At 56.0% G+C, this 20,591-nt stretch overlaps 2 protein-coding genes across 2 annotated transcripts in view; both read left to right on the top strand.

Moving 5' to 3' along the window:
* Positions 1-19,221, top strand: part of LOC148590703 (uncharacterized) — a 36,204-nt gene extending 16,983 nt beyond the window's left edge. Inside the window, exons 14-26 of the mRNA XM_088538726.1 lie at positions 1,850-1,933; positions 2,679-2,840; positions 3,222-3,344; positions 5,730-5,741; positions 8,026-8,109; positions 8,855-9,016; positions 9,398-9,520; positions 11,906-11,917; positions 14,202-14,285; positions 15,031-15,192; positions 15,574-15,687; positions 16,633-17,598; positions 19,108-19,221. Of these exons, the coding sequence (XP_088394852.1) occupies positions 1,850-1,933; positions 2,679-2,840; positions 3,222-3,344; positions 5,730-5,741; positions 8,026-8,109; positions 8,855-9,016; positions 9,398-9,520; positions 11,906-11,917; positions 14,202-14,285; positions 15,031-15,192; positions 15,574-15,687; positions 16,633-17,598; positions 19,108-19,221 (2,202 nt within the window). The remainder of the gene's footprint in view (positions 1-1,849; positions 1,934-2,678; positions 2,841-3,221; positions 3,345-5,729; positions 5,742-8,025; positions 8,110-8,854; positions 9,017-9,397; positions 9,521-11,905; positions 11,918-14,201; positions 14,286-15,030; positions 15,193-15,573; positions 15,688-16,632; positions 17,599-19,107) is intronic.
* A 535-nt stretch (positions 19,222-19,756) lies between these two features.
* The window catches only part of LOC148590704 (uncharacterized), a 36,521-nt gene continuing 35,686 nt past the window's right edge, over positions 19,757-20,591 (top strand). The window contains exons 1-2 of the mRNA XM_088538727.1: positions 19,757-19,774; positions 20,339-20,461. Of these exons, the coding sequence (XP_088394853.1) occupies positions 19,757-19,774; positions 20,339-20,461 (141 nt within the window). The remainder of the gene's footprint in view (positions 19,775-20,338; positions 20,462-20,591) is intronic.

Raw genomic sequence — 20,591 nt, forward strand, 5'->3', positions numbered from 1 at the left:
CACCTGAAGCATTTCTATGGCAGCAGCTGAATGTCCACCGTAAATGCGGCGGCAGAGCGAGCTAGCTGAATGTATTTCAACTGTGCAGAGACTTGGTGGATGGAGAACTCCCGCAAGGGTAATTCCATTCCCCACTCTAGCCCCAGCTCCATGTGCGTGTATGCGTGTAGGCGGGACACACGTCACTCTCGAAGCAAGCTGCAGTAGTTGCACTCCGGGGCTTAGGGCTTCCTGAGCCAGAGATTCCGCAGCATCAGTGTTTTCATAGCTGCCGGTGGACTTAGCCTACATGCCATTGTCTACTGCCTGCCTCAGCCCCATTTTGCTTCTGCCTGCCCTAAGGCACCCTAAGATTCTATCGCTATGAGCGCCACAGTACAACGACACCTTGTCCAAAATAGTTATTTAAATAGAGACCTCTTCATTACCTGGCCACACTGTGTTGAGGAATCAGGCAACATAAAGCAGGGAACAAGCAGTAGTAACAAACATCACGGCGACGCTGTACTTCCCAGTACACACTTGAGCAGCAGATTAAAGGCAACAATCCCCCCCAGCCTAGGTGCTTTCTGCCTGCAGTTCAGCAGTATGGAGAGACTGCTCCGGTCACGCAAATCACAAATAGCATGTGCTCAGCGTACAATAGATGACACCTTTTGTCCAACAAATGGCTTGCCAGTATATGGCACCTAAGAAGCCTTGGTGGTTCTCATAAGAATCCTACCACTGTGGTGTCACAGGGAGGACGGTTGTTCACTTCTTACTCTGCATCTTGCTGGAGAGCACCTAGGCCCATGCAGAGCACTCATTATTGATGGAATACTTGCTTAGAAGGGATTAAGCAGCCAAAGTCTTTCAGCAGCCTCCCCTTCCACGTTCCCTATGGAAACATCATGTGAGGAAAGGGACGCACCAAAGAGCCAGGGTCATAACACTCGTCTGGATGGACACGTCCAGTCCAGCCCATTACAAATGGCATCCATCTGTCCCATCACTGAGGCAGAGGGAGGTACATCTTTGGTACAAAGCGAGCTTTAAAAATGCTCATGAAGATCTGCTGTATGTGCAAACTGATCCCCAAGGCCTCTCCTCCAAGGGCTGCACCAGCCTCCACCCGGGGAAGACCGGCACGGAGCCGACAAGGCCCCTTGGCAAGGCGAAGGCAGGCCGAGCTGCAGGCCAGCCCGAGGGGGCCTGCCAGGACGGGCGGTGGCGCGCAAAAGCGGCCATGCGACAATGCGCCATTGTGAGTCTGGGGTCACTCGTGAGGCGAGCGGCCACGGCCAACAGAGCTGGGTGCTGCTGGAGCCATTGGAGCCAGCAAAGGTCGCAGCTCGTGGAAAAAGTTTTGGAACGAAGCATGGAGAACATTCCCCGTGCTGATGTCCGAAATAGAGATGGACTAGGGAGAACAGAGGAGAAGAGGGCCGAGGTGTGTACCGGGCTGCAGAGAGGGCTCAGCGTGGGAGCCAGCAACTGTGTGGGGCTGCTGTGGGCTGTGGGAGTGCGCAGGGGAGGGAGAGTGACAGGCATGGCGGGAGGCCGGAGGAGGCTCTTGGGGAACTGTGTCTCTCTGCCGCTGCTGGAGTCCAGCTCCACAGGCCAGAGAGTGCTGTGCAAGGACGTCAGGGCTGGGTAAAGGGGCTGGAGTTGTAGGCAAGTGACCAGAGGAGCAGAGCATGTCTCGGGAATAGGCCATTCTTGGCACTCTCCTTGCCTGCGGCTTTCAAGTTGCACTTCTGGAAGCTGCTGTGCAGGAAGGCTGTGGAGCCTGCGCTCCAAAAGCCCATGAGCACCTCTTTCTTTCCAGCCTGGGCGCCGAAGACAGCAGCTCAGAGATTCTACTGAGCTGCTGAACTTGCCGCTTGGTGTCAAGATCCCCGTGGAGCCGGGCTCAAGCACAGTCTTTCACCGGACCAAGCTGGGTGTAAAGGTAAAAGCAGCTGGAAGGGGTCAGAAGAATCCCCTCTTCCTCCTCCTTTTCTTGCTGGACACGCAGAGCATAATGCAAGAGGGACATTCCTCCATCCAAGCAATGGGATATCCTGGTGTCAGTGGGAGCTGCAGTCCTTAGTGTGACAGGGAACAGATGGTTTGTGCACTGAGAGAAGGCAGGAGCTGCCAGGAGGAGGCCCCAGGTCGTGTGCAGGAGTTGGGAGAGCAGGTTGCAATGTGGGTCTCTGCCCATGCATGAGCTTGCAGAGCCAGTGGCAGCCTGCTGTGTGGCACTGGAGAAGTGTTCCATGGGGCCCGGCGCGCAGCAGGCAGCAAGGCGGCCAGGGCGCAGTGTCCTAGCAGCAAGGCCAGCGATGCTCATACAGAACCTGGGAGACTCTCTAGGAGAGTTTTCACTTCTCTTGCGCTCTGTCTGTACACAGTTGTAAATGGCAAGGCTTCTCTATTGGGGAAACGTGTCAGGTATCCCTCTAGAGACAGCCACAAGACGGGAGCTGTGGAGCTGGGGGATTCTCCTCGGCTGAACTCTCCCAAGTAGAATAAGCTTTCCTTTGGGTACGATTCCCCCTAGCTTAGAGGCGAGCTATGTGCTGAGCCAGGAATGACCCTAAATCCCTGAGCCTGGAGAGCGCTACCCTATGAGCTGACAAAGCTGCAAAGCGTCTTTGTCTCTTTCCTCAGCCACCCTACCCTGATCTTCCCATGCGCGATGTATCTTACAGCTTCACCGGCCGGCCGGTCACTTTGATCTTGGAGATCCGTACTGTCACTTGCTGGGGAATGAGTACAACAGCCTGCATGACCCCCATTTGCGGAAATACTACAATCGCAAAGACAACCTGCGTAGGCTGAGGAGAGAAGGTTTCATCACCAAGGATGGCAAAGTAGGGTGTCCATGCGGGTGAGAAGTAGAGTTGCCACAGGAGGGGGAGGTTGCCAGAGTGCTTGCTGCAGCCGGTCCTTGCAGGTGGAGGGCGCGGGGCTGCTTTCCCTGCTGCGGGGGCAGGAGGAGCCCAAAGCTCACTCTGGGCATTCCCATCTGCACTTCCCAGGCTGTGCGGCGCTGCCACAGCAGTGGGCGCGTGGCCAGGGGGCGCAGCGAGGAGCACGACTCCGCACTGGGTGCTGGGAGCCGGACTCCCTGACACCGGGCAGGGCCCGGGCGCACAGGAGCAGCTGCCGCTGGGCTAGCGCTCCTCCTGCCAATGCAGGCTGCGCATGAGCAGCACAAGTGCTGGGTGATTTCTCCCCTCATCTCGCCATAGGTTGTTTGCAGCCTGCGTGAATTCAACCAGTACAGGCAGTACCTGACGACGCTCAAGATAGAGCTTGAGAAAACAGAAGGGCGGGAACACGATCCTAAACCTCAGGGTTCACAGGTACCTTTTGTGGTGCAGGGGGTTGAGGTTTCACTTCTCCCAGGAAGGCATGACCTGAAGAAGCGGGGAAGGCTGCGCTGGTGTGCCTGCTCTTGTGGCACGGAAAGGACTGCGTAGGTCCGTGCTGAGCAGCTGATGCAGGGTGTGGGATTTGGGCACGGGTGGGAAAGTCGTCCCTGAGTGCCCTCCAAGTGCTGAGAGAGGCCCTTCTTTCCTGCCCCCTGCTTCCCCACCATGGGCAACGGCTTCTCAGAAGGCATGACAATGCAGGGAACTCCAGGGTCAAGCACTCCTTGTTCCTACTCATAAAATGAGCATTCTTCACATTCAGGTCTGGACAAGGTGCCAACAAGCCTCCGATAACAGGCAGAGGTGTCACGGGAGCCAAGCAGGCAACACCCGTGGCAGCCAAGACCATGGCACCCGTGGCAGCCAAGACCACAGCACCCGTGGCAGCCAAGACCATGGCACCCGTGGCAGCCAAGAACACACCACCAATGGCAGCCAAGAACAAAGCACCAATGGCAGCCAAGACCACAACACCTGTGGCAGTGAAGAACACAAAACCTGTGGCAGCCACCAACACAACACCCGTGGTAGCCACGAACGCAACACCCGTGGCAGGCAGGATCAGAACGCCCGTGGCAGCCAAGAAATTACCACCAATGGCAGCCAAGAAAAGAACACCCATGGCAGCCATGAACACAAGCACCATGGCAGTCAAGAAGACAACAACCACGGGAGCCTAGACCACAACCCCCAAGGCAATCAAGACCACAGGGCCAATGGCAGCCAGCACCACAACACCTGTGACAGTCAAGCCTCCAACGCCCACCGCAGGCAAGGCCGGGGCCAAGAGTTCAATCCAGTAAGTCAGTCTCCTCCACCCCCTCTCTTCAGTCTGTTCACGGTTCACTCAACAGGTCCTCCTGCTTTCTGTTTCAGAAGTGCTCAAAGGAGGAAAGGCCCGCTAAAGCCCGCACCACCTTGAACTGGAAAAGGCTGACAGAAGTTCAGGAGCTGGCCGAGAGCATGGTGGAGAAAGTGCTGCAGAGGGTGAAAGAGCTGGAGCAGTCAGTCCACATTTTAAGTAGGGCTCCCCTGATGATCCGCGGAAGGTTGTTTGATACGGGAGGAAGGGTCGGGCTTTCAGAGACGCCTCCTCCAGATCTCTGGGAGGAAGTGTGGCAGGCAGCTAGAGAGATGGCAGCAAGCCTTTCGGATCACCTGCGGAAGCGAGGGGCATACAGGACATCAAACACCTCTGAGCTCACGCTGCTGGCCAGGCGCAGGCAGCAGTGCATTGTTGCCGGAGCCACTCCAGAAGGCACACTGGGTGAAAGCAGAGCGAGGCAAGATGAGTTTCCTAGGCATGACGGAGCAGCTTCTCTGCCGTCTTTGGACAAAATCACCAGAGATGCCGCTAAGAGCATTGCAGCCACCTTGAAACGGTTTGTAGCGTCTCAGTTTGAGTATCGCTTCCACTGCAAGTTTTTGGAGATCCTGAAGCTGCCCGTGAAGACTCTTTCTCAGAGACAGCTGCAGCCACCCCAGGCACCTTCCTTGAGCCAGGTCATGGAAGAAGAAGGATCATCAGGAGCCTCTGAAGAGCAGGCACAAGAAGCCACGAGCCTCCTGGTGTTGCCACCCTTCCAAAATGCTGCTGAGATATACCAAGACAGGAGCGCACTGGAAGGGGACAGTAGCATTGCCAAAGCAATTTGCAAAATTCAGCAGCTCCGCTCTGAATTGAAAGTGTATGCGGAGAACTTTGTCCATGAGGCTCTGGAAACCCTGAAGAAGCAGCAGAAGGTGAAAAATGAAAGGTTTACCAAGGCAAGACCCTTGAAGGACAGGGCAGAAGAAAGCACCGTGCAGAGTGGCCCCGTGGACCGGCTAGAAGAGCTGCATGTTCGGCCTCTGCCTGCACGAGATAGAGACGTGCGTTGCAGAAGGCAGGTGGCAAAAGAGCTCAACTGGAGAGATGAGAATGGGAGCAATCTGGGACAGGTCTCTCCAAAACCAGAAGGAAGGACTACTGCTACTGGCAAGCTGGTGGAGAGTCAACCAAGAACAAAGCTCCCTCCCATCATGGTCCCTGGAATGACCATGCTTTCAGAGGATGAGGCAGAGTCTCCAGAATATGCAGAGAAACATTCAGCTCATCTGCTCCCATCCATCCACCAAAGCTCTGAGTATCTTGCTCAGAGCACACCCAAAGGCATGCAGAAACTTCTCGCTTTCCCCTCGCCACCTGCAACAAGACCTCCTTCTGCACTGCTGGATATCCAACCAAAAGCGAGGCCAGGGAGCACACAAGACCCTTTCCCCTCCATTGTGCAGCACTATTGCAGGCAGCCCGTCCCTCCAACAGCTCCAAAGTGCCCTTCCCAGAGCGGAGCCCGGGTGAGACCGATGCGTGTAAAGCTGGTGACAGACAAGCCGGAGCAACGTGAATGCTGACAGAGGGCATTACCGGGGCACAGAATAAAGATGTTACTTCCAAGCACTGTGGGGATGTTCTTGTGTTCCTGTGCTGCTCTGGTGATTTACACCTTTTCATGAAAGGGACCGGCAAGTGCTTTGAGAGCTGCGCGAGACCTTGTGCCCAGGTCGCGAGGCAGACGAGCCAAAGCTTCTCTTCAAGCAGCCTACGTGCGGCAAGGGCTCCAGAGCGCCTTTTCTCGAGGCGAGGGCATTGGGGCAGGCCTGGGCTATGTAGCCAGAACCCGGGCAGGCAAGGCTGCTCCCACCACTTGCACTCACACATGTACTCCTGCGCTCGCTTCCCATCCCTCCATTAGGGTGTCAGTGGAGGCAAGCCTGCTCTGCTTCAGAGTTCACCTGAAGCATTTCTATGGCAGCAGCTGAATGTCCACCGTAAATGCGGCGGCAGAGCGAGCTAGCTGAATGTATTTCAACTGTGCAGAGACTTGGTGGATGGAGAACTCCCGCAAGGGTAATTCCATTCCCCACTCTAGCCCCAGCTCCATGTGCGTGTATGCGTGTAGGCGGGACACACGTCACTCTCGAAGCAAGCTGCAGTAGTTGCACTCCGGGGCTTAGGGCTTCCTGAGCCAGAGATTCCGCAGCATCAGTGTTTTCATAGCTGCCGGTGGACTTAGCCTACATGCCATTGTCTACTGCCTGCCTCAGCCCCATTTTGCTTCTGCCTGCCCTAAGGCACCCTAAGATTCTATCGCTATGAGCGCCACAGTACAACGACACCTTGTCCAAAATAGTTATTTAAATAGAGACCTCTTCATTACCTGGCCACACTGTGTTGAGGAATCAGGCAACATAAAGCAGGGAACAAGCAGTAGTAACAAACATCACGGCGACGCTGTACTTCCCAGTACACACTTGAGCAGCAGATTAAAGGCAACAATCCCCCCCAGCCTAGGTGCTTTCTGCCTGCAGTTCAGCAGTATGGAGAGACTGCTCCGGTCACGCAAATCACAAATAGCATGTGCTCAGCGTACAATAGATGACACCTTTTGTCCAACAAATGGCTTGCCAGTATATGGCACCTAAGAAGCCTTGGTGGTTCTCATAAGAATCCTACCACTGTGGTGTCACAGGGAGGACGGTTGTTCACTTCTTACTCTGCATCTTGCTGGAGAGCACCTAGGCCCATGCAGAGCACTCATTATTGATGGAATACTTGCTTAGAAGGGATTAAGCAGCCAAAGTCTTTCAGCAGCCTCCCCTTCCACGTTCCCTATGGAAACATCATGTGAGGAAAGGGACGCACCAAAGAGCCAGGGTCATAACACTCGTCTGGATGGACACGTCCAGTCCAGCCCATTACAAATGGCATCCATCTGTCCCATCACTGAGGCAGAGGGAGGTACATCTTTGGTACAAAGCGAGCTTTAAAAATGCTCATGAAGATCTGCTGTATGTGCAAACTGATCCCCAAGGCCTCTCCTCCAAGGGCTGCACCAGCCTCCACCCGGGGAAGACCGGCACGGAGCCGACAAGGCCCCTTGGCAAGGCGAAGGCAGGCCGAGCTGCAGGCCAGCCCGAGGGGGCCTGCCAGGACGGGCGGTGGCGCGCAAAAGCGGCCATGCGACAATGCGCCATTGTGAGTCTGGGGTCACTCGTGAGGTGAGCGGCCACGGCCAACAGAGCTGGGTGCTGCTGGAGCCATTGGAGCCAGCAAAGGTCGCAGCTCGTGGAAAAAGTTTTGGAACGAAGCATGGAGAACATTCCCCGTGCTGATGTCCGAAATAGAGATGGACTAGGGAGAACAGAGGAGAAGAGGGCCGAGGTGTGTACCGGGCTGCAGAGAGGGCTCAGCGTGGGAGCCAGCAACTGTGTGGGGCTGCTGTGGGCTGTGGGAGTGCGCAGGGGAGGGAGAGTGACAGGCATGGCGGGAGGCCGGAGGAGGCTCTTGGGGAACTGTGTCTCTCTGCCGCTGCTGGAGTCCAGCTCCACAGGCCAGAGAGTGCTGTGCAAGGACGTCAGGGCTGGGTAAAGGGGCTGGAGTTGTAGGCAAGTGACCAGAGGAGCAGAGCATGTCTCGGGAATAGGCCATTCTTGGCACTCTCCTTGCCTGCGGCTTTCAAGTTGCACTTCTGGAAGCTGCTGTGCAGGAAGGCTGTGGAGCCTGCGCTCCAAAAGCCCATGAGCACCTCTTTCTTTCCAGCCTGGGCGCCGAAGACAGCAGCTCAGAGATTCTACTGAGCTGCTGAACTTGCCGCTTGGTGTCAAGATCCCCGTGGAGCCGGGCTCAAGCACAGTCTTTCACCGGACCAAGCTGGGTGTAAAGGTAAAAGCAGCTGGAAGGGGTCAGAAGAATCCCCTCTTCCTCCTCCTTTTCTTGCTGGACACGCAGAGCATAATGCAAGAGGGACATTCCTCCATCCAAGCAATGGGATATCCTGGTGTCAGTGGGAGCTGCAGTCCTTAGTGTGACAGGGAACAGATGGTTTGTGCACTGAGAGAAGGCAGGAGCTGCCAGGAGGAGGCCCCAGGTCGTGTGCAGGAGTTGGGAGAGCAGGTTGCAATGTGGGTCTCTGCCCATGCATGAGCTTGCAGAGCCAGTGGCAGCCTGCTGTGTGGCACTGGAGAAGTGTTCCATGGGGCCCGGCGCGCAGCAGGCAGCAAGGCGGCCAGGGCGCAGTGTCCTAGCAGCAAGGCCAGCGATGCTCATACAGAACCTGGGAGACTCTCTAGGAGAGTTTTCACTTCTCTTGCGCTCTGTCTGTACACAGTTGTAAATGGCAAGGCTTCTCTATTGGGGAAACGTGTCAGGTATCCCTCTAGAGACAGCCACAAGACGGGAGCTGTGGAGCTGGGGGATTCTCCTCGGCTGAACTCTCCCAAGTAGAATAAGCTTTCCTTTGGGTACGATTCCCCCTAGCTTAGAGGCGAGCTATGTGCTGAGCCAGGAATGACCCTAAATCCCTGAGCCTGGAGAGCGCTACCCTATGAGCTGACAAAGCTGCAAAGCGTCTTTGTCTCTTTCCTCAGCCACCCTACCCTGATCTTCCCATGCGCGATGTATCTTACAGCTTCACCGGCCGGCCGGTCACTTTGATCTTGGAGATCCGTACTGTCACTTGCTGGGGAATGAGTACAACAGCCTGCATGACCCCCATTTGCGGAAATACTACAATCGCAAAGACAACCTGCGTAGGCTGAGGAGAGAAGGTTTCATCACCAAGGATGGCAAAGTAGGGTGTCCATGTGGGTGAGAAGTAGAGTTGCCACAGGAGGGGGAGGTTGCCAGAGTGCTTGCTGCAGCCGGTCCTTGCAGGTGGAGGGCGCGGGGCTGCTTTCCCTGCTGCGGGGGCAGGAGGAGCCCAAAGCTCACTCTGGGCATTCCCATCTGCACTTCCCAGGCTGTGCGGCGCTGCCACAGCAGTGGGCGCGTGGCCAGGGGGCGCAGCGAGGAGCACGACTCCGCACTGGGTGCTGGGAGCCGGACTCCCTGACACCGGGCAGGGCCCGGGCGCACAGGAGCAGCTGCCGCTGGGCTAGCGCTCCTCCTGCCAATGCAGGCTGCGCATGAGCAGCACAAGTGCTGGGTGATTTCTCCCCTCATCTCGCCATAGGTTGTTTGCAGCCTGCGTGAATTCAACCAGTACAGGCAGTACCTGACGACGCTCAAGATAGAGCTTGAGAAAACAGAAGGGCGGGAACACGATCCTAAACCTCAGGGTTCACAGGTACCTTTTGTGGTGCAGGGGGTTGAGGTTTCACTTCTCCCAGGAAGGCATGACCTGAAGAAGCGGGGAAGGCTGCGCTGGTGTGCCTGCTCTTGTGGCACGGAAAGGACTGCGTAGGTCCGTGCTGAGCAGCTGATGCAGGGTGCGGGATTTGGGCACGGGTGGGAAAGTCGTCCCTGAGTGCCCTCCAAGTGCTGAGAGAGGCCCTTCTTTCCTGCCCCCTGCTTCCCCACCATGGGCAACGGCTTCTCAGAAGGCATGACAATGCAGGGAACTCCAGGGTCAAGCACTCCTTGTTCCTACTCATAAAATGAGCATTCTTCACATTCAGGTCTGGACAAGGTGCCAACAAGCCTCCGATAACAGGCAGAGGTGTCACGGGAGCCAAGCAGGCAACACCCGTGGCAGCCAAGACCATGGCACCCGTGGCAGCCAAGACCACAGCACCCGTGGCAGCCAAGACCATGGCACCCATGGCAGCCAAGAACACACCACCAATGGCAGCCAAGAACAAAGCACCAATGGCAGCCAAGACCACAACACCTGTGGCAGTGAAGAACACAAAACCTGTGGCAGCCACCAACACAACACCCGTGGTAGCCACGAACGCAACACCCGTGGCAGGCAGGATCAGAACGCCCGTGGCAGCCAAGAAATTACCACCAATGGCAGCCAAGAAAAGAACACCCATGGCAGCCATGAACACAAGCACCATGGCAGTCAAGAAGACAACAACCACGGGAGCCTAGACCACAACCCCCAAGGCAATCAAGACCACAGGGCCAATGGCAGCCAGCACCACAACACCTGTGACAGTCAAGCCTCCAACGCCCACCGCAGGCAAGGCCGGGGCCAAGAGTTCAATCCAGTAAGTCAGTCTCCTCCACCCCCTCTCTTCAGTCTGTTCACGGTTCACTCAACAGGTCCTCCTGCTTTCTGTTTCAGAAGTGCTCAAAGGAGGAAAGGCCCGCTAAAGCCCGCACCACCTTGAACTGGAAAAGGCTGACAGAAGTTCAGGAGCTGGCCGAGAGCATGGTGGAGAAAGTGCTGCAGAGGGTGAAAGAGCTGGAGCAGTCAGTCCACATTTTAAGTAGGGCTCCCCTGATGATCCGCGGAAGGTTGTTTGATACGGGAGGAAGGGTCGGGCTTTCAGAGACGCCTCCTCCAGATCTCTGGGAGGAAGTGTGGCAGGCAGCTAGAGAGATGGCAGCAAGCCTTTCGGATCACCTGCGGAAGCGAGGGGCATACAGGACATCAAACACCTCTGAGCTCACGCTGCTGGCCAGGCGCAGGCAGCAGTGCATTGTTGCCGGAGCCACTCCAGAAGGCACACTGGGTGAAAGCAGAGCGAGGCAAGATGAGTTTCCTAGGCATGACGGAGCAGCTTCTCTGCCGTCTTTGGACAAAATCACCAGAGATGCCGCTAAGAGCATTGCAGCCACCTTGAAACGGTTTGTAGCGTCTCAGTTTGAGTATCGCTTCCACTGCAAGTTTTTGGAGATCCTGAAGCTGCCCGTGAAGACTCTTTCTCAGAGACAGCTGCAGCCACCCCAGGCACCTTCCTTGAGCCAGGTCATGGAAGAAGAAGGATCATCAGGAGCCTCTGAAGAGCAGGCACAAGAAGCCACGAGCCTCCTGGTGTTGCCACCCTTCCAAAATGCTGCTGAGATATACCAAGACAGGAGCGCACTGGAAGGGGACAGTAGCATTGCCAAAGCAATTTGCAAAATTCAGCAGCTCCGCTCTGAATTGAAAGTGTATGCGGAGAACTTTGTCCATGAGGCTCTGGAAACCCTGAAGAAGCAGCAGAAGGTGAAAAATGAAAGGTTTACCAAGGCAAGACCCTTGAAGGACAGGGCAGAAGAAAGCACCGTGCAGAGTGGCCCCGTGGACCGGCTAGAAGAGCTGCATGTTCGGCCTCTGCCTGCACGAGATAGAGACGTGCGTTGCAGAAGGCAGGTGGCAAAAGAGCTCAACTGGAGAGATGAGAATGGGAGCAATCTGGGACAGGTCTCTCCAAAACCAGAAGGAAGGACTACTGCTACTGGCAAGCTGGTGGAGAGTCAACCAAGAACAAAGCTCCCTCCCATCATGGTCCCTGGAATGACCATGCTTTCAGAGGATGAGGCAGAGTCTCCAGAATATGCAGAGAAACATTCAGCTCATCTGCTCCCATCCATCCACCAAAGCTCTGAGTATCTTGCTCAGAGCACACCCAAAGGCATGCAGAAACTTCTCGCTTTCCCCTCGCCACCTGCAACAAGACCTCCTTCTGCACTGCTGGATATCCAACCAAAAGCGAGGCCAGGGAGCACACAAGACCCTTTCCCCTCCATTGTGCAGCACTATTGCAGGCAGCCCGTCCCTCCAACAGCTCCAAAGTGCCCTTCCCAGAGCGGAGCCCGGGTGAGACCGATGCGTGTAAAGCTGGTGACAGACAAGCCGGAGCAACGTGAATGCTGACAGAGGGCATTACCGGGGCACAGAATAAAGATGTTACTTCCAAGCACTGTGGGGATGTTCTTGTGTTCCTGTGCTGCTCTGGTGATTTACACCTTTTCATGAAAGGGACCGGCAAGTGCTTTGAGAGCTGCGCGAGACCTTGTGCCCAGGTCGCGAGGCAGACGAGCCAAAGCTTCTCTTCAAGCAGCCTACGTGCGGCAAGGGCTCCAGAGCGCCTTTTCTCGAGGCGAGGGCATTGGGGCAGGCCTGGGCTATGTAGCCAGAACCCGGGCAGGCAAGGCTGCTCCCACCACTTGCACTCACACATGTACTCCTGCGCTCGCTTCCCATCCCTCCATTAGGGTGTCAGTGGAGGCAAGCCTGCTCTGCTTCAGAGTTCACCTGAAGCATTTCTATGGCAGCAGCTGAATGTCCACCGTAAATGCGGCGGCAGAGCGAGCTAGCTGAATGTATTTCAACTGTGCAGAGACTTGGTGGATGGAGAACTCCCGCAAGGGTAATTCCATTCCCCACTCTAGCCCCAGCTCCATGTGCGTGTATGCGTGTAGGCGGGACACACGTCACTCTCGAAGCAAGCTGCAGTAGTTGCACTCCGGGGCTTAGGGCTTCCTGAGCCAGAGATTCCGCAGCATCAGTGTTTTCATAGCTGCCGGTGGACTTAGCCTACATGCCATTGTCTACTGCCTGCCTCAGCCCCATTTTGCTTCTGCCTGCCCTAAGGCACCCTAAGATTCTATCGCTATGAGCGCCACAGTACAACGACACCTTGTCCAAAATAGTTATTTAAATAGAGACCTCTTCATTACCTGGCCACACTGTGTTGAGGAATCAGGCAACATAAAGCAGGGAACAAGCAGTAGTAACAAACATCACGGCGACGCTGTACTTCCCAGTACACACTTGAGCAGCAGATTAAAGGCAACAATCCCCCCCAGCCTAGGTGCTTTCTGCCTGCAGTTCAGCAGTATGGAGAGACTGCTCCGGTCACGCAAATCACAAATAGCATGTGCTCAGCGTACAATAGATGACACCTTTTGTCCAACAAATGGCTTGCCAGTATATGGCACCTAAGAAGCCTTGGTGGTTCTCATAAGAATCCTACCACTGTGGTGTCACAGGGAGGACGGTTGTTCACTTCTTACTCTGCATCTTGCTGGAGAGCACCTAGGCCCATGCAGAGCACTCATTATTGATGGAATACTTGCTTAGAAGGGATTAAGCAGCCAAAGTCTTTCAGCAGCCTCCCCTTCCACGTTCCCTATGGAAACATCATGTGAGGAAAGGGACGCACCAAAGAGCCAGGGTCATAACACTCGTCTGGATGGACACGTCCAGTCCAGCCCATTACAAATGGCATCCATCTGTCCCATCACTGAGGCAGAGGGAGGTACATCTTTGGTACAAAGCGAGCTTTAAAAATGCTCATGAAGATCTGCTGTATGTGCAAACTGATCCCCAAGGCCTCTCCTCCAAGGGCTGCACCAGCCTCCACCCGGGGAAGACCGGCACGGAGCCGACAAGGCCCCTTGGCAAGGCGAAGGCAGGCCGAGCTGCAGGCCAGCCCGAGGGGGCCTGCCAGGACGGGCGGTGGCGCGCAAAAGCGGCCATGCGACAATGCGCCATTGTGAGTCTGGGGTCACTCGTGAGGCGAGCGGCCACGGCCAACAGAGCTGGGTGCTGCTGGAGCCATTGGAGCCAGCAAAGGTCGCAGCTCGTGGAAAAAGTTTTGGAACGAAGCATGGAGAACATTCCCCGTGCTGATGTCCGAAATAGAGATGGACTAGGGAGAACAGAGGAGAAGAGGGCCGAGGTGTGTACCGGGCTGCAGAGAGGGCTCAGCGTGGGAGCCAGCAACTGTGTGGGGCTGCTGTGGGCTGTGGGAGTGCGCAGGGGAGGGAGAGTGACAGGCATGGCGGGAGGCCGGAGGAGGCTCTTGGGGAACTGTGTCTCTCTGCCGCTGCTGGAGTCCAGCTCCACAGGCCAGAGAGTGCTGTGCAAGGACGTCAGGGCTGGGTAAAGGGGCTGGAGTTGTAGGCAAGTGACCAGAGGAGCAGAGCATGTCTCGGGAATAGGCCATTCTTGGCACTCTCCTTGCCTGCGGCTTTCAAGTTGCACTTCTGGAAGCTGCTGTGCAGGAAGGCTGTGGAGCCTGCGCTCCAAAAGCCCATGAGCACCTCTTTCTTTCCAGCCTGGGCGCCGAAGACAGCAGCTCAGAGATTCTACTGAGCTGCTGAACTTGCCGCTTGGTGTCAAGATCCCCGTGGAGCCGGGCTCAAGCACAGTCTTTCACCGGACCAAGCTGGGTGTAAAGGTAAAAGCAGCTGGAAGGGGTCAGAAGAATCCCCTCTTCCTCCTCCTTTTCTTGCTGGACACGCAGAGCATAATGCAAGAGGGACATTCCTCCATCCAAGCAATGGGATATCCTGGTGTCAGTGGGAGCTGCAGTCCTTAGTGTGACAGGGAACAGATGGTTTGTGCACTGAGAGAAGGCAGGAGCTGCCAGGAGGAGGCCCCAGGTCGTGTGCAGGAGTTGGGAGAGCAGGTTGCAATGTGGGTCTCTGCCCATGCATGAGCTTGCAGAGCCAGTGGCAGCCTGCTGTGTGGCACTGGAGAAGTGTTCCATGGGGCCCGGCGCGCAGCAGGCAGCAAGGCGGCCAGGGCGCAGTGTCCTAGCAGCAAGGCCAGCGATGCTCATACAGAACCTGGGAGACTCTCTAGGAGAGTTTTCACTTCTCTTGCGCTCTGTCTGTACACAGTTGTAAATGGCAAGGCTTCTCTATTGGGGAAACGTGTCAGGTATCCCTCTAGAGACAGCCACAAGACGGGAGCTGTGGAGCTGGGGGATTCTCCTCGGCTGAACTCTCCCAAGTAGAATAAGCTTTCCTTTGGGTACGATTCCCCCTAGCTTAGAGGCGAGCTATGTGCTGAGCCAGGAATGACCCTAAATCCCTGAGCCTGGAGAGCGCTACCCTATGAGCTGACAAAGCTGCAAAGCGTCTTTGTCTCTTTCCTCAGCCACCCTACCCTGATCTTCCCATGCGCGATGTATCTTACAGCTTCACCGGCCGGCCGGTCACTTTGATCTTGGAGATCCGTACTGTCACTTGCTGGGGAATGAGTACAACAGCCTGCATGACCCCCATTTGCGGAAATACTACAATCGCAAAGACAACCTGCGTAGGCTGAGGAGAGAAGGTTTCATCACCAAGGATGGCAAAGTAGGGTGTCCATGCGGGTGAGAAGTAGAGTTGCCACAGGAGGGGGAGGTTGCCAGAGTGCTTGCTGCAGCCGGTCCTTGCAGGTGGAGGGCGCGGGGCTGCTTTCCCTGCTGCGGGGGCAGGAGGAGCCCAAAGCTCACTCTGGGCATTCCCATCTGCACTTCCCAGGCTGTGCGGCGCTGCCACAGCAGTGGGCGCGTGGCCAGGGGGCGCAGCGAGGAGCACGACTCCGCACTGGGTGCTGGGAGCCGGACTCCCTGACACCGGGCAGGGCCCGGGCGCACAGGAGCAGCTGCCGCTGGGCTAGCGCTCCTCCTGCCAATGCAGGCTGTGCATGAGCAGCACAAGTGCTGGGTGATTTCTCCCCTCATCTCGCCATAGGTTGTTTGCAGCCTGCGTGAATTCAACCAGTACAGGCAGTACCTGACGACGCTCAAGATAGAGCTTGAGAAAACAGAAGGGCGGGAACACGATCCTAAACCTCAGGGTTCACAGGTACCTTTTGTGGTGCAGGGGGTTGAGGTTTCACTTCTCCCAGGAAGGCATGACCTGAAGAAGCGGGGAAGGCTGCGCTGGTGTGCCTGCTCTTGTGGCACGGAAAGGACTGCGTAGGTCCGTGCTGAGCAGCTGATGCAGGGTGTGGGATTTGGGCACGGGTGGGAAAGTCGTCCCTGAGTGCCCTCCAAGTGCTGAGAGAGGCCCTTCTTTCCTGCCCCCTGCTTCCCCACCATGGGCAACGGCTTCTCAGAAGGCATGACAATGCAGGGAACTCCAGGGTCAAGCACTCCTTGTTCCTACTCATAAAATGAGCATTCTTCACATTCAGGTCTGGACAAGGTGCCAACAAGCCTCCGATAACAGGCAGAGGTGTCACGGGAGCCAAGCAGGCAACACCCGTGGCAGCCAAGACCATGGCACCCGTGGCAGCCAAGACCACAGCACCCGTGGCAGCCAAGACCATGGCACCCATGGCAGCCAAGAACACACCACCAATGGCAGCCAAGAACAAAGCACCAATGGCAGCCAAGACCACAACACCTGTGGCAGTGAAGAACACAAAACCTGTGGCAGCCACCAACACAACACCCGTGGTAGCCACGAACGCAACACCCGTGGCAGGCAGGATCAGAACGCCCGTGGCAGCCAAGAAATTACCACCAATGGCAGCCAAGAAAAGAACACCCATGGCAGCCATGAACACAAGCACCATGGCAGTCAAGAAGACAACAACCACGGGAGCCTAGACCACAACCCCCAAGGCAATCAAGACCACAGGGCCAATGGCAGCCAGCACCACAACACCTGTGACAGTCAAGCCTCCAACGCCCACCGCAGGCAAGGCCGGGGCCAAGAGTTCAATCCAGTAAGTCAGTCTCCTCCACCCCCTCTCTTCAGTCTGTTCACGGTTCACTCAACAGGTCCTCCTGCTTTCTGTTTCAGAAGTGCTCAAAGGAGGAAAGGCCCGCTAAAGCCCGCACCACCTTGAACTGGAAAAGGCTGACAGAAGTTCAGGAGCTGGCCGAGAGCATGGTGGAGAAAGTGCTGCAGAGGGTGAAAGAGCTGGAGCAGTCAGTCCACATTTTAAGTAGGGCTCCCCTGATGATCCGCGGAAGGTTGTTTGATACGGGAGGAAGGGTCGGGCTTTCAGAGACGCCTCCTCCAGATCTCTGGGAGGAAGTGTGGCAGGCAGCTAGAGAGATGGCAGCAAGCCTTTCGGATCACCTGCGGAAGCGAGGGGCATACAGGACATCAAACACCTCTGAGCTCACGCTGCTGGCCAGGCGCAGGCAGCAGTGCATTGTTGCCGGAGCCACTCCAGAAGGCACACTGGGTGAAAGCAGAGCGAGGCAAGATGAGTTTCCTAGGCATGACGGAGCAGCTTCTCTGCCGTCTTTGGACAAAATCACCAGAGATGCCGCTAAGAGCATTGCAGCCACCTTGAAACGGTTTGTAGCGTCTCAGTTTGAGTATCGCTTCCACTGCAAGTTTTTGGAGATCCTGAAGCTGCCCGTGAAGACTCTTTCTCAGAGACAGCTGCAGCCACCCCAGGCACCTTCCTTGAGCCAGGTCATGGAAGAAGAAGGATCATCAGGAGCCTCTGAAGAGCAGGCACAAGAAGCCACGAGCCTCCTGGTGTTGCCACCCTTCCAAAATGCTGCTGAGATATACCAAGACAGGAGCGCACTGGAAGGGGACAGTAGCATTGCCAAAGCAATTTGCAAAATTCAGCAGCTCCGCTCTGAATTGAAAGTGTATGCGGAGAACTTTGTCCATGAGGCTCTGGAAACCCTGAAGAAGCAGCAGAAGGTGAAAAATGAAAGGTTTACCAAGGCAAGACCCTTGAAGGACAGGGCAGAAGAAAGCACCGTGCAGAGTGGCCCCGTGGACCGGCTAGAAGAGCTGCATGTTCGGCCTCTGCCTGCACGAGATAGAGACGTGCGTTGCAGAAGGCAGGTGGCAAAAGAGCTCAACTGGAGAGATGAGAATGGGAGCAATCTGGGACAGGTCTCTCCAAAACCAGAAGGAAGGACTACTGCTACTGGCAAGCTGGTGGAGAGTCAACCAAGAACAAAGCTCCCTCCCATCATGGTCCCTGGAATGACCATGCTTTCAGAGGATGAGGCAGAGTCTCCAGAATATGCAGAGAAACATTCAGCTCATCTGCTCCCATCCATCCACCAAAGCTCTGAGTATCTTGCTCAGAGCACACCCAAAGGCATGCAGAAACTTCTCGCTTTCCCCTCGCCACCTGCAACAAGACCTCCTTCTGCACTGCTGGATATCCAACCAAAAGCGAGGCCAGGGAGCACACAAGACCCTTTCCCCTCCATTGTGCAGCACTATTGCAGGCAGCCCGTCCCTCCAACAGCTCCAAAGTGCCCTTCCCAGAGCGGAGCCCGGGTGAGACCGATGCGTGTAAAGCTGGTGACAGACAAGCCGGAGCAACGTGAATGCTGACAGAGGGCATTACCGGGGCACAGAATAAAGATGTTACTTCCAAGCACTGTGGGGATGTTCTTGTGTTCCTGTGCTGCTCTGGTGATTTACACCTTTTCATGAAAGGGACCGGCAAGTGCTTTGAGAGCTGCGCGAGACCTTGTGCCCAGGTCGCGAGGCAGACGAGCCAAAGCTTCTCTTCAAGCAGCCTACGTGCGGCAAGGGCTCCAGAGCGCCTTTTCTCGAGGCGAGGGCATTGGGGCAGGCCTGGGCTATGTAGCCAGAACCCGGGCAGGCAAGGCTGCTCCCACCACTTGCACTCACACATGTACTCCTGCGCTCGCTTCCCATCCCTCCATTAGGGTGTCAGTGGAGGCAAGCCTGCTCTGCTTCAGAGTTCACCTGAAGCATTTCTATGGCAGCAGCTGAATGTCCACCGTAAATGCGGCGGCAGAGCGAGCTAGCTGAATGTATTTCAACTGTGCAGAGACTTGGTGGATGGAGAACTCCCGCAAGGGTAATTCCATTCCCCACTCTAGCCCCAGCTCCATGTGCGTGTATGCGTGTAGGCGGGACACACGTCACTCTCGAAGCAAGCTGCAGTAGTTGCACTCCGGGGCTTAGGGCTTCCTGAGCCAGAGATTCCGCAGCATCAGTGTTTTCATAGCTGCCGGTGGACTTAGCCTACATGCCATTGTCTACTGCCTGCCTCAGCCCCATTTTGCTTCTGCCTGCCCTAAGGCACCCTAAGATTCTATCGCTATGAGCGCCACAGTACAACGACACCTTGTCCAAAATAGTTATTTAAATAGAGACCTCTTCATTACCTGGCCACACTGTGTTGAGGAATCAGGCAACATAAAGCAGGGAACAAGCAGTAGTAACAAACATCACGGCGACGCTGTACTTCCCAGTACACACTTGAGCAGCAGATTAAAGGCAACAATCCCCCCCAGCCTAGGTGCTTTCTGCCTGCAGTTCAGCAGTATGGAGAGACTGCTCCGGTCACGCAAATCACAAATAGCATGTGCTCAGCGTACAATAGATGACACCTTTTGTCCAACAAATGGCTTGCCAGTATATGGCACCTAAGAAGCCTTGGTGGTTCTCATAAGAATCCTACCACTGTGGTGTCACAGGGAGGACGGTTGTTCACTTCTTACTCTGCATCTTGCTGGAGAGCACCTAGGCCCATGCAGAGCACTCATTATTGATGGAATACTTGCTTAGAAGGGATTAAGCAGCCAAAGTCTTTCAGCAGCCTCCCCTTCCACGTTCCCTATGGAAACATCATGTGAGGAAAGGGACGCACCAAAGAGCCAGGGTCATAACACTCGTCTGGATGGACACGTCCAGTCCAGCCCATTACAAATGGCATCCATCTGTCCCATCACTGAGGCAGAGGGAGGTACATCTTTGGTACAAAGCGAGCTTTAAAAATGCTCATGAAGATCTGCTGTATGTGCAAACTGATCCCCAAGGCCTCTCCTCCAAGGGCTGCACCAGCCTCCACCCGGGGAAGACCGGCACGGAGCCGACAAGGCCCCTTGGCAAGGCGAAGGCAGGCCGAGCTGCAGGCCAGCCCGAGGGGGCCTGCCAGGACGGGCGGTGGCGCGCAAAAGCGGCCATGCGACAATGCGCCATTGTGAGTCTGGGGTCACTCGTGAGGTGAGCGGCCACGGCCAACAGAGCTGGGTGCTGCTGGAGCCATTGGAGCCAGCAAAGGTCGCAGCTCGTGGAAAAAGTTTTGGAACGAAGCATGGAGAACATTCCCCGTGCTGATGTCCGAAATAGAGATGGACTAGGGAGAACAGAGGAGAAGAGGGCCGAGGTGTGTACCGGGCTGCAGAGAGGGCTCAGCGTGGGAGCCAGCAACTGTGTGGGGCTGCTGTGGGCTGTGGGAGTGCGCAGGGGAGGGAGAGTGACAGGCATGGCGGGAGGCCGGAGGAGGCTCTTGGGGAACTGTGTCTCTCTGCCGCTGCTGGAGTCCAGCTCCACAGGCCAGAGAGTGCTGTGCAAGGACGTCAGGGCTGGGTAAAGGGGCTGGAGTTGTAGGCAAGTGACCAGAGGAGCAGAGCATGTCTCGGGAATAGGCCATTCTTGGCACTCTCCTTGCCTGCGGCTTTCAAGTTGCACTTCTGGAAGCTGCTGTGCAGGAAGGCTGTGGAGCCTGCGCTCCAAAAGCCCATGAGCACCTCTTTCTTTCCAGCCTGGGCGCCGAAGACAGCAGCTCAGAGATTCTACTGAGCTGCTGAACTTGCCGCTTGGTGTCAAGATCCCCGTGGAGCCGGGCTCAAGCACAGTCTTTCACCGGACCAAGCTGGGTGTAAAGGTAAAAGCAGCTGGAAGGGGTCAGAAGAATCCCCTCTTCCTCCTCCTTTTCTTGCTGGACACGCAGAGCATAATGCAAGAGGGACATTCCTCCATCCAAGCAATGGGATATCCTGGTGTCAGTGGGAGCT

Source organism: Tinamus guttatus, unplaced genomic scaffold (genome assembly GCF_059628265.1).
Source record: "Tinamus guttatus ecotype Peru unplaced genomic scaffold, ASM5962826v1 Tinamus_guttatus_pri_ptg001150l, whole genome shotgun sequence".
Lineage (NCBI taxonomy): Eukaryota > Metazoa > Chordata > Aves > Tinamiformes > Tinamidae > Tinamus > Tinamus guttatus.